Genomic DNA, 11,985 nt, shown 5'->3' with positions numbered 1-11,985 from the left:
GTAAATTCACTCAGCCCACACTCACTGCCACAGTTTCATTCACAGGTTTGCCTATATGACAACAACTAATTAAAAGGAAATATATACACAACTGTTCAAAAGTTTGGGGTCGGTGAGTTTTTGAAAGGAGTCTCTTCTTCCCAACAAGGCTGCATTTATGGAATAAAATACAGTAAAATCAGTAATATTGCGAAATATTATTACAATTTAAATCAGCTGTTTTCTATGTGAATATATAGTAAAGTGTAATTTATTCCTGTGATCAAAGCTGAATTTTCAGCATCATTACTCCAGTCTTCAGTGTCACATGATCCTTCAGAAATCACTCTAATATGACTTGATGATCAAGAAACATTTATGATTATTATCAGTGTTGAAAACAGTTGTACTGCTTCAGATTTGTATATATATATATACATAGTCAACAGATGTGCATGATCTCTATAATGACCAGGCCAGCATTTCTCACCAAGGAGCACAACACCAGTCCCAGGTTTCCAGAAGGCCTTTATGTGGTATAATTGTCCTTTTCTAAGCTTCTTTTCTAGCGAAAAGGCCATCGTTGTGCAATCTCCTCCATCTTCCCTATTTTGCCTTTTGACACGAGTCTCAAAAGAAGTTATTCAGGCCTGCTGTGCACAATACCTGCAATTAAATCGGCACACACACTGAGAGTTTGAGTTCAGAATAAAAGACACAAGAGAATGTTGCATTAGTGTCTGATATCTAAAACAGTGCTTTCAAAGCCTAGTGTAGTATTTTGTACAAAGACAATAGGCTTTAATCTGGCTCACTCGCACTGTGTTGGAAACAAATAAAACCTTTGCTTTCAGTTGTGCATATCCATGCCCAAATAACTGTTGCTGTCTTTATCAGTCACAAAAGAACGAGTGCTCATAGCAGGATTGTATGAGGTGTTGACGCTCCACTCTGTGATAAGACTTCATTGTGTGTTAAAGGAACAGTGCTGTCTTTTGACCATACTAATATTTGAAGTGTCTTGTTTCACAAGAGTTGATGTGGTGAGAACTGCTCGTGGTTTCTTTTCATTGTCCAGTGAAACTGCAAGAATGATAAAGAAGGTAAAACTACCAGAAATGTCAAACTAGAAACACAAGATAACTCTTTTACATATTTAAATATTCATGCATAACAGATTTCAACCGTATGTTCATATCTGTCAAAAGAAGAGGTTATCAAAACCTTACAATGAAAGTTAATGGGGTCCAAAACAGCACTGGACCCCAATTGACTTTCATTGTACAGACAATCTTCAAAACAATCTTTCTTTTTTGCATGTTTAAGACACAACATTCACTTAGATTGCAATTCTGATCCTGCCATCAGAAAGTCAAACAACACAACAGTCCGGTTATCAACAAACCGCTGTATAATCTGCACACTAAATCTTGCAGCAGGAAATCATTGACGCAAAATTGGTGATAATGGACTATTATGTACAGATGACTAATCGGTTTAATGCAGCTGAACGGTCTTGGATCTCTGTAATGAATTATGACACTGCCTCGTTTTCGTTCCCCTCGAGGGTTTCCCAGAGACTCCCACCCCTGTGAGGGCGATTTGGGGCTACGATTGCCCACTCGATTTGCCCCATCAAGTATGATGAGGTGTCACGCAATGACATAATGACGGAAGTGAAAATGGCCTCAGGTTAGGAGTCAGCATCAGCTGAATACAACATATAGAGGAGAGATGCTAATATTCATTTCAATGTTAACTTGGGAAGCAAAGCCAATTCTGGGAGATTTTAGTTCAAATATTTACACAAACGTTCAAGGATTTTTCAGCGAATTGTAAGATAAAGGCTCAAATTAAAGGCCGGTGTGAGTTCATGAAAGACTGATAAAACTATTTTCTCAAAACAATAGCTCTGATACGAATGGTTACTTTGAAAAACAACTTTTAATATGCTCATAGAGCCAGTATTATTTTAATATCATTGATACAGTAGTTTTTTAATTCATAATTTGAATTAGTATAATTTTTATATTTCCACATTTTGTTTTTTATTTTGGTTTAAGTTTTTGTAATTTAGTTGTTTTTGACATTTATATTAGTTTTACTAATTTTTATTTCAGTTTTATTTTTGCTTAGTTATTTTAGTACATCAAGTTAAAGTGAAAATGAGAAATGTTGCCTCTAAATAAAAAAAAAAATGTTTAACCTGTTTAAAGGGTTTCCTAAAGGAATTTAGTTTCCTAATAACCCTGTTTAGTGCTATTTCAGAAGCAAACTAAACTTTTTTCATGTAGATGCAGCCATTTTTAAAATAATTTACACCTCATCTGAGATGCACTAAAGTTTGAGTTTGCTCTTTTGTGAAGCCCTGCACAGGACACAAGCAAACTTCCCTCACTCTTGAAGGGGTGTGACCCGAACTCTAAGACACGCCTCTTCAGAAGGTGGGCGGGGTTAGAAGTTTCTGCTTATAAAATGAGATTCCAACAGTGTGTTTGTAACAGAAGCAGAACTTGACATCCGTTGTTGAGCAGTTCAACAGATCCTTAACTGCACATAGAGAATAACAACCAGGCATCTCGAAAATGCCGTCAAATTTCCTCACACCCTTCCTTGAGTTGGATGATGAATTTTGCAAGGTAAGAATATGAACTTTGTTTCTTGAACTTAAAAGTTAAGCATTTAAACAGCACTTTTATAGAGACAATTACTCAATGCAATGTTGGGTTACACTTTATTTTAAGGTGTCATTGTTACAGTGTAATTATACATTTAAGTACTGAGTTATATTAAGCAACTACATGTACTTACTATAGGGTTAGGCTAGGATTAGGATGCAGTTGAGGGTTAGTTGCATGTATGTATGCATGATTTACTGTTATTACTATGGTAAGTACATGTAACATATGTAACAAGGACACTGTAAAATGAAATATTACCCAATGTTGTTTCAAAGCTGGATGACTTTCTGTCTTCTGTTGAAAATCATAAAAAAAACGTATATTTTTGTACATGCAATATATGTCAAAGGGATCTAATGTTTTTTTGGGTCCAACTGACAACCCAAATCATTCTTTTGTGTGAACATACCCTTCAATGGTTTGTGTTTCTTCATGCATTTAGTTCTGAAACTTGTGCACAACAAGTATACTCAAGTCTCTCTCTCTCTGTGTTCCCAGAGTTTCCGCGGTATTGACCTTACAGATGCCACACAGAAACAGCGTGTGGTGGGATTCCAGCGCAGACACTCCCTGTGCCCGGTGACTCTTCCCAACTCTAAATTCAACAGCAACGAGAGCAACCCGTGGCCTTTGCCAGCCATCACCCAGCCCTGGATCCGCGAGCAGAAGCATCAGCTGCCTCGCTCCTCTCTGAACCAGATCCCCTTCAGAGTGGATCGGTCCGTGAGCATGATCGAGGGTCACATGAACGCTTGCGAGAGCCCGACGGCTAGCTCTCTTCCTCCACCACCCGGCCTGAACATCAGCACCAGCTCCCTGTCCTCCCCGAAGTCTGCGCCCATGTCCACTCGCTACAAGACGGAGCTCTGCCGGACGTACGAGGAAAGCGGCACCTGCAAGTACGGGTCCAAATGCCAATTCGCACACGGCATGGACGAGCTACGAGGCCTCAACCGGCATCCCAAATACAAGACGGAACCGTGTCGCACCTTCCACACCATCGGCTTCTGCCCCTACGGCGCCCGCTGCCACTTCATACACAACGCGGACGAGCAGCAAGGCGTTTCAGAGAACACACACACACACGGAGAGAAGAGCATCCGAGAGCGACCGCAGTTGCTCCGCCAGAGCGTGAGCTTCAGCGGCTTCTCCTCGCAACGCCAAACTCTCGGTTCGCAACGTCAAACTCTCGGTGGTTTCCACGCCGTCCCGGACGCCTTGGCCTTCTCCCGATCCTCGTCTGTATCCCCGCCTCCATCTACAGGGAGCCCCGACCTGCTCTCTCCTCTGTTCCCCGAGCCCGGGACCCTGAAGCAAGGCCACCCGTTCACAGATCTGGGAGCAAACGGGAGCTTCTACGCCATCAGCGACTCGGAGAGCGTGCGAAACCTTGCGTACGCGCTCACGTCGGCTCTGCAGAGAAGCGCTTCTGCGGACTCGCTCTCGGACCAGGACGACTACACCAGCTCCAGCAGCCTGAGCGACTGCGACTCTCCCGGGATCGAGGGCAAGCGTCTGCCCATCTTCAGCCGTCTGTCTGTCTCAGACGACTAGAGCGCATTACCTGTGCATATTGTGCATGCTCACTCGTGCAGATGTTTCTCTGCACTTGACTCATAAGAGTGATAGTTCATGAACTTTGTTGGCAATGTATACTGTTGTATACCCAGTTCGAAAGTGCAGTGGGAACTTCACTTTAGGTTTATTTGTATCGGGAATTGTTCTGCAGTGTTTTGTCTGTAGGATGAACTTTCCCAAGACGCCTATTTGTAGTCTAACCAAAGCCGAGCAACTTAGAGTATATACATCTAGTGTAACGTCTAACCCGCTCCCTGAACATACATACTGTAGCCTTTAGTTAAGGCATTTTTAAACGGACAGTGTTACTGAGTAGTTTAACCTAGTTCTTAAAAAAAAAAAAAAAAAAAAAAAAAAAAACTATTTATTGCTTTTTTGTATTATGCATTGCTTGCAGTTGTGTTTTGTATGCATTTCGAAGAAGGAACAATATAGATAAGGCTTTTTTGTTTGTTTCTTTGAGCCCATTTGTCTGCTTTGCACGAGCTATCTCTTAGCTTTAATGAAGACCAGCTGCACAGAGTCTCACTGTTGGAATCTCAGGATCATTTTAAAGTGCTATTGAAACACTCCACTGTCCTGTACCAGTCCTTCTCCATAATAACAGTCAGAGATATCCACAAGGAAGAGTCAAAAATGTTCATATGCAAGCCAACATGAATGTGAAAATAGCAATGTACCGGAGAGAAGTCAAATTGTACCATGGCCTTCATCTTTTGCACTCTTATTTTTTATTTAAGAGGCGAAAATTGTCATTTGCAAATAACATGAACTGAGTTCTGATGTCCGTAGGTTGTGTTTTATTATTATTGTTGATGTTGCTTCTCATCCTTTTGCCTTGTGAAAAGACACGCTTTTGCCTTTTGTTAACTTAAAACTTATTTATTTCGTTTTTTCGAAGTGGGAAAACAGTATATTGTGTTGTGCTTTCGTTTCATGTTTGTTTATATATAATTTAAATGAACTGTTTACATTCCATGGGATGGTAATGCCCATTTTCATTATAATATATTGTTTTAAAATAAACTTTCAAGGGAACAAAAGATCATTTGCCTCCTTCCTTTGCGTTACTTGTCTTCTAATCAACCCCGGTGAAGCTTCTCAAGCTCTGCTTATAACAAATAGTTGCATGTGAATTCATTTTAAACACAACTCCACAATCCGGTTGAATGCTGCTCCTTCCATCTGCCTCCTCGAAAGAAAGAAAAATGCATACTTGACAGCTCTTTTAATTATTCAAGCTGAAAACACACACAAAGGACAAGTGAACAGATGAAGGCTTTTGTGTGTTGCTTTGCTCATTGTTCCTGCATTTGTGCATGGAAGACTAAGAAACATCCCACTGTCACACACGGTCATGGACAATAGCCAAAGGTCTCGCAGCCTTTCATTGAGACCAGGCCGGGCAGTAAATGAAATGCAGGGGCATTTCTCACATCAGGGCTCCTTTGTGAGGCGACTCTCCCTTTTCTTAACAACATCTGTATGCTAATGGCGTGGCAGAAGGGAGGAGTGATTTGCAAGTCTATTGCAGAGCGGTAGGTCTTCGGAGCAGCTTACCAGACACTGCTGGGTAAACACAAATGCAACCGAGAGAAGGGTGGGGGATCTATCTGGAGACCCTAATCACTTAAACTCCACAAACCATGATTTCACTCTTTACGCTCTTAGTTCGGATCACCACAGTCTGACAACCACTTCCACAATCCTTCCATTTCAACATCCCAATAGACTCTGGTGTGTTTTTAAGCGTTGATATCTACTTCCTCCAAATCTCTGTAATCCCTGTGTGATTTCAGCAATCCTACAAGATCATTTCAAATGAATGAATGAGGCATTTATATAGCGCTTTCATATGTATTACTGTACACCCAAAGCGCTTTACAATCATATCAGGGGATCTCGCCTTAACCACCACCAGTTCACACTGTACGACATGGATCTAATAAACTTAACACCAATAAACAACCACTTCCACAATCCTTCCATATTAACATAGACTCGGGTGTGTTTCTAAGCGTTGATATCTACTCTGAATCTTTCTTTCAAATGCCTGCGACAGACTGCGATTTCGGCAATCCTACAAGATCATTACAAATCCCACTGTACGACATGGATCTGATAAATTTGGGTACGACATGTGTAGATTGTACAATGGTGAAACCTTGAATCGTAGGTTATGACGCAAGTAAATATAGAAGAATCATCAACATGCGCTGAAACAGAGCAAGATGAATCGCACTTTGGCAATTGTGATTTTTATGTGGACGAGGAAGCGAAACAGGAGACCATGGCTAGGGAAAACAGGCCAACTTGGCATGCCAATGTTGTAAATGGAGCTTGAGGAAAGGAATTTTACGTTTTAGTGCAATGACAAGTTGAGAAATACGCCATGTCATGTTGCATTTTTACTGGCTAGTCGGCAGATGTAGGTAGTAGCAGCAAACACACTGTGAGATGATCATACTGAGGATCTCAGGCTATCTTTGGTCTCAAGACTGTGACGACGGCCGTCTTTGAAACACTCTCTCACTGTACAACGTTTAGGAGCCACGACCACAGAAATCTCCACGATTGCTCATCTTTCGTCAGGGACAGCCCAACATCTGACAGTGTGTACCGGGCATAAAAGGGCTTTCAAGGGCAACTCACACAACACACTAAGTTTGAAGCTACTGCCACCTTGTGGTTCACATGTGGAAAACACAGGCTTTGTCTGGGACATTCATAAGGTTGGGAAAGGCTGCAATAATCCTTTGGGCATCAATTACAGTTCTTTCAAATTGTTTAGACACTAAAAGTGGTACTTGAGGCTCACTCAGTGTAACTATTCACTCATGCACCGAATCTTCAGACCAAGTCTGCAAAACTACAAGCACATTATACGCTTTACACTCAGGTTTCTATTGTAAAACAAACTTTTTGTAAAACTTTAAACACAGTTCTCTACATTAGACATATCACTCAAAACTATAGCAGCTCTTTTGTTTCATTTGGGAAACACTGACGTTTAAATGCCACAATAATTTACTGATGACCTTCAGCCGATGATCACGTGTGAAAACACATATACATAAATAAATCACTTAGAAATCAAAACTCAGTGTTTAGAGAAAGAAATAAATTAGTGTTAACCCCTTGAATATCTGTTTATAGTGTAAATACTGTATATTTACATATACACATACACACACACACACACACACACACACACACACAAAGCGCTTTAGAAATACAGTAAAGTTGACTTTCTGACTGGGCTTGTATGCAAATTCAGTGTATGTATATATATATATATATATATATATATATACAAGCTACAATATAGATTGTTTCGCAGCAGATTCACAATAGTAATAAATTCAAATGCTCCTGAAAAGCAGCACCAACGAGACAAAAGTGTCATTATTCAGCTGAAGTCACTTCTGTGTTGAATCAGTTCAGTTTCATAATTGTGTAAAATCATCTGTTTTGTACAGTGTAGGCCTATTTGTATTTGTGTACATACATGTACATGTGACATACTGTCCGCTCCACTGCACACTGAACAAGCAAAAGACACAAGATTGTGGTGTTTTACATTTTTCACATCTGTGTGCAGTTTGGTGTGTGTGTGGCTAATCATTTGATGTGATTGTGTGTAGAGTTACTGCGCAAAAAACTATTGTTTCTCAGGCACTGCTCTGTTTTGAGATTTTGCCTCCATAACTTGTCTTCTTTCAGATTAGTGGAAAGAAAACATGCAAAATAGTGTTTATTATCTATTTTCATCTGTAGATTTCCATTTCAATACACATATTTAAAGGCGGTGAGTTTTTTCTGAGGGTAATATATCATTAACCTGATTTTATACATGGTGATTTATTTATTTATTTATTTCTGGCTGTTGACAGCATTTCTGAATTATAAAGTGATCAAAAGAGATCCAAAATCCACTCTGTAAAAACCTTCAACTCTAATATCAATTAGAGAATTTTCTTTTAAAAAAAAATTCAAAATCCTATTCTGGAAATTAGTGCATATTTAATTACATAATGCCTCGTTTGCATATTTAAACAACATTTCAGATTAATGGAAAGTAGAAAACTGCCTTATGTAAACTGTTATTAATCAAATGGGGAAATAAATGTTTTCTCAGTACTTTGGGCATCTTGCATTCATGCTGAAAACTGATGCAGTTCTCGCTTCGACCACACGAGGTCAGCAGCATTCAAACCAGAGTCAAATATCACACATCTCTCCCACTGGAGCAAGTACTAACACAAGCAGCTGGCTAGTGGCAGAGAATAGGGAGTGGGCAGGCTCTCCGTAGACGGGCTCTGCTAGTGGCTAGTCAGTGGCTAGTGGCTAATAAAATTTTCCTGCTAATAACATTTTCTTCCTCCTGATGACTCAATCGCACAGAGCCCCTAAAGGGACGTGGTGGTGGAAAAAATTGGGGATGGGAGAAAAAAATATTTTTCAAAGCTTTCTTCGCATTCCCTCGCAAAACTTGTTGTGAGCTCGGACACACACTTCCTGTCCCGCTGGCAGTGTTTCAGACAGCTCTGCACTTCAACAGCGGAGCGGTTCATAGTGTTTGAACTTGGACTCAAATATAAAGACATGCATTGTCAGTGCTTAGTTCAAGGAGTTCAGTAAAGTTGGCAATTCACAGTTTCAAAGTCGTGAGCTAAACGATGTTAAAACACAAATGACACCTATTTACAATCATAGTAACGCATGCGAGCTACAACCCAATTTTCCATAAAACAAGCTTTATAATATAAATTGGTCTCTAAGCAAGCGGCTGAGAGACAAATCTGAATAAGGGACCGTCTGCAAAGTGCAAAACCCAAAACACTTTTGCACATTTCATATTATGAAAAATATTAAATAACTTCACTGTGACACACCCCAGGTGAAAAAGACTTACTATTAAATGTATTAAAATGTACCTGAGTATGTTTTTAGTACACTACAATATACTATAGGCCTAATGCATGTTTAATACATTTAACAGTACGTTTTTTTCACCTGGGACATCACTTCAGTTCCCCTTCGAGGGAACTCGCACTGCGTTGTCGTCGTGACGACACTTTGGGGAACGCCCTTAGCCTAGCGCATCTGAAGAATGAATGAAATCCGTCCAATCCTGATTGGTGCTGCGTCATGACGTAGTCAATTACGGCATAACCGGAAGATCAGCTTCAGCTAAAGTGCCCTGTGTGAATTGTCCGTTCTATTTAGTGTTGTTTGTCCTTATCACAGTTACACAAGCAATATGTCGAGCAAGCAGTTCAGACAGTGTGTGCACCCGTGTCCGCGCTATATTTCGGGCACGGACACACACCAGCTGTGTGTGCATTGCCTGGGTGTGCAGCCACCTGTAGCGAATGTGATAAGCTGCCGCTCAGAGTGTTGCGCTCGTGGCTGGCCGTGTTTGATGAAAGCGGCCAAGCTCGCGAGCCCTGCGGTTCTGGGCCCGCCGTTGCCGAGGCAGCGCGGCGTCGCAGATCGTGGGGCTCACAGATGGATCTTTCAGCGGGACACGGGACTGCTTCGGCATCTTCCTGGTCCTTGTCTGAAGATTCGGATGCTCTCCCGCCCGATGCTTCAGCTATCTGGCTCTGAGGAGTCAGATGCTTTAAGCATCGAGGCGGGTGATGTGGAGCTTGATCAACCTCTTCACGCACCTGCTCAAGAGGAGCTGGTGGAGGTTTTGACACGTGCTGTGGCCAAATTAAGAATTGAATGGCCACAAGAAGAACCAGAAATCCAGCCGCCCAGTAAGCTGGATGGAAGGTTTTATAAGCGCCGGTCTCAACCTCCACGCCGGGGCCTTCCGTTTTTCCCTGCCTTGCACAATGAGTTGTGCAAGTCGTGGGAAAAACCATATTCAGCCAGGCTCTCCAACCCCCCAGTGCTTGATTTTTCTAATGTGCTGGGGGCGGCTGAGCGTGGATATGGGAAAATGCCTCGGGTGGAGGAAGCTCTCGCGAGCTATCTTTCTCCCGAGGCCGCATCGTCCCTTAAGGCCCCGGTACTGCCCACCAAGCCATGCCGCGATACATCTTCGCTGGTGGGCAGAGCCTATATGGCGACTGGGCGGGCTGGTAGCTGCCTGCACACTATGGCGGTGTTGCAGGCCTATCAGGCTGACCTCCTCAAGGAGCTTGATGAGGGCGAGGGTCCCTCTCCAAATTACATCATGGAGTTGAGGAAAGCCACCGACTTGTCTCTCCACATCACCAAGGAGACGGCCCGTGCCATCGGCCGCTCCATGGCTGGTATGGTGTGTGTGGAGAGACATATTTGGCTAAATTTGTCGGGGATGAAGGAGAAAGAAAAACATTTTCTTCTTGACTCCTTTAATTTGCCTTCTGGCCTCTTCGGCGGCGCGGTTAGTTCCGTAGTCGAGAGGTTTCAGGAGGTGAAAAAGCAGTCGGCGGCTTTCCATCAATACCTCCCTCGCCGCTCTGGCTCCTCGGGGAAGGCTACCTCAAAAGGGCAGCCTCGGCCGTCTGCCAGCTCCTCGTACCGACAGGTGCAAAAAGAGAGTGTCGCCGCCCACGCCCTTCCTGACGGGTGCTCTCGAGGCAAGCCTTCTGAGCCTAAGGTCGATCTGAGGACCGTCCTTCAGGCAAAGAAGGCTTCCTCCAAGCGGTCCTATAACCCACCCAAATAACCCACCTCTTCCATGCATTAACAATGCCAAGAGGAAGAAGCGGCGTCAAAACAGGAAATTATGTAGGCTCATGATGACATCACAGCAATTAAAGGGGAAAGATGCTCATTCAGGCAGGTACACCAGATATATGAAAAAACATTTTCTGAGAATTATAACAATCAATACACTTGTTTTAACAGAACACTTTCTGTACCTGTTACATTTATTATGAAACAAAATCAATAACTTCACCGTTATAAAAAAAAATCAATACCTTCACACAGTGTAATGCCATCAAATACAGTAAGCAATTATCATGCAAAAGCTATGGTTGTAACTATGTTAGCTGTGTACCAACATCATTTGTGTAAACTAGATGTACCGCAGGGCGGTACAAAATATGACCGCCGCTCAGGCCTGCACTGGCTTTCCACAAAAATAAATGACGTGGAGCAATTTGGCTGTATTGCGTGTTTATGTATATACCTAAAAAAAGTAGTAGTATGTGCATGTCTGTGTGTGTGTGTGTTTGTGTATGTGTGTGTCTGTGTGTGTGTCTGTGCGTGTATGTGTGCGTGCGTACATGTGTGTGCGCGTGTGTGTTTGTGTGTGTGTGTCTGTGTCTGTGCATGTGGATTTGTATGTGTGTGTATGGGTGTGTGTCTGTGCGTGTGGATGTCAGTGTGTGTGACAGTATCATCCTAAACCAGCAACCCTTCGCTCAACACCACCATCTACAGGCCGATGAGTGTACAGTCACTAAATGTGCACATAAATGAATTTATTTTATACCCCCCCATGGATGAAATGGGTTAGGATTTAGCATTTAGCATTTTTGGGGTTTGGGGGGGCCCAGCTCGGGGGGGGAGTGGCCCCCGGGGACCAAACGAAATTTTTCCGTAAAAGTCTAGTGGGGCTACATGCCCACCAAATTTCATGTTCCCCGGTGCTTCGGTGTCCCTGGTATCGTTGACGGAAAATTCAGTAGGTGACGAAAAAAAAACAAAAAAAAAAAAACTTTGACAATCCCTATATGACCGCTTTCATAATAATAGGTCATAATAATAGGCCTACTTATTTTTTATGTGCTATTACCTG

At 42.2% G+C, this 11,985-nt stretch overlaps 1 protein-coding gene across 1 annotated transcript; it reads left to right on the top strand.

Annotated features, from left to right (window-relative positions):
* Positions 1-2,478: 2,478 nt before the first annotated feature.
* Positions 2,479-5,284, top strand: LOC308694844 (mRNA decay activator protein ZFP36L1). The gene is made up of 2 exons (XM_081372609.1): positions 2,479-2,618; positions 3,159-5,284. The coding sequence occupies exons 1-2, from the start codon at positions 2,565-2,567 to the stop codon at positions 4,212-4,214; spliced, it is 1,110 nt and encodes a 369-aa protein (XP_081228735.1). The 5' UTR covers positions 2,479-2,564; the 3' UTR covers positions 4,215-5,284.
* The last annotated feature ends 6,701 nt before the right edge of the window (positions 5,285-11,985 follow it).

The sequence above is a fragment of the Scardinius erythrophthalmus genome, assembly GCF_964197995.2.
Source record: "Scardinius erythrophthalmus genome assembly, chromosome: 8".
Taxonomy (NCBI): domain Eukaryota; kingdom Metazoa; phylum Chordata; class Actinopteri; order Cypriniformes; family Leuciscidae; genus Scardinius; species Scardinius erythrophthalmus.
The sequence above is the reverse complement of the archived record's forward strand: the minus strand, read 5'-3'. Positions and strand labels throughout refer to the sequence as shown.

Bases quoted from the DNA above. Each gene is read 5' to 3' on its own strand.
- LOC308694844 (XM_081372609.1), top strand. From the start codon at position 2,565: ATGCCGTCAAATTTCCTCACACCCTTCCTTGAGTTGGATGATGAATTT. The intron at 2,619-3,158 runs GTAAGAATATGA...CTGTGTTCCCAG, and splicing joins TGGATGATGAATTTTGCAAG to AGTTTCCGCGGTATTGACCT.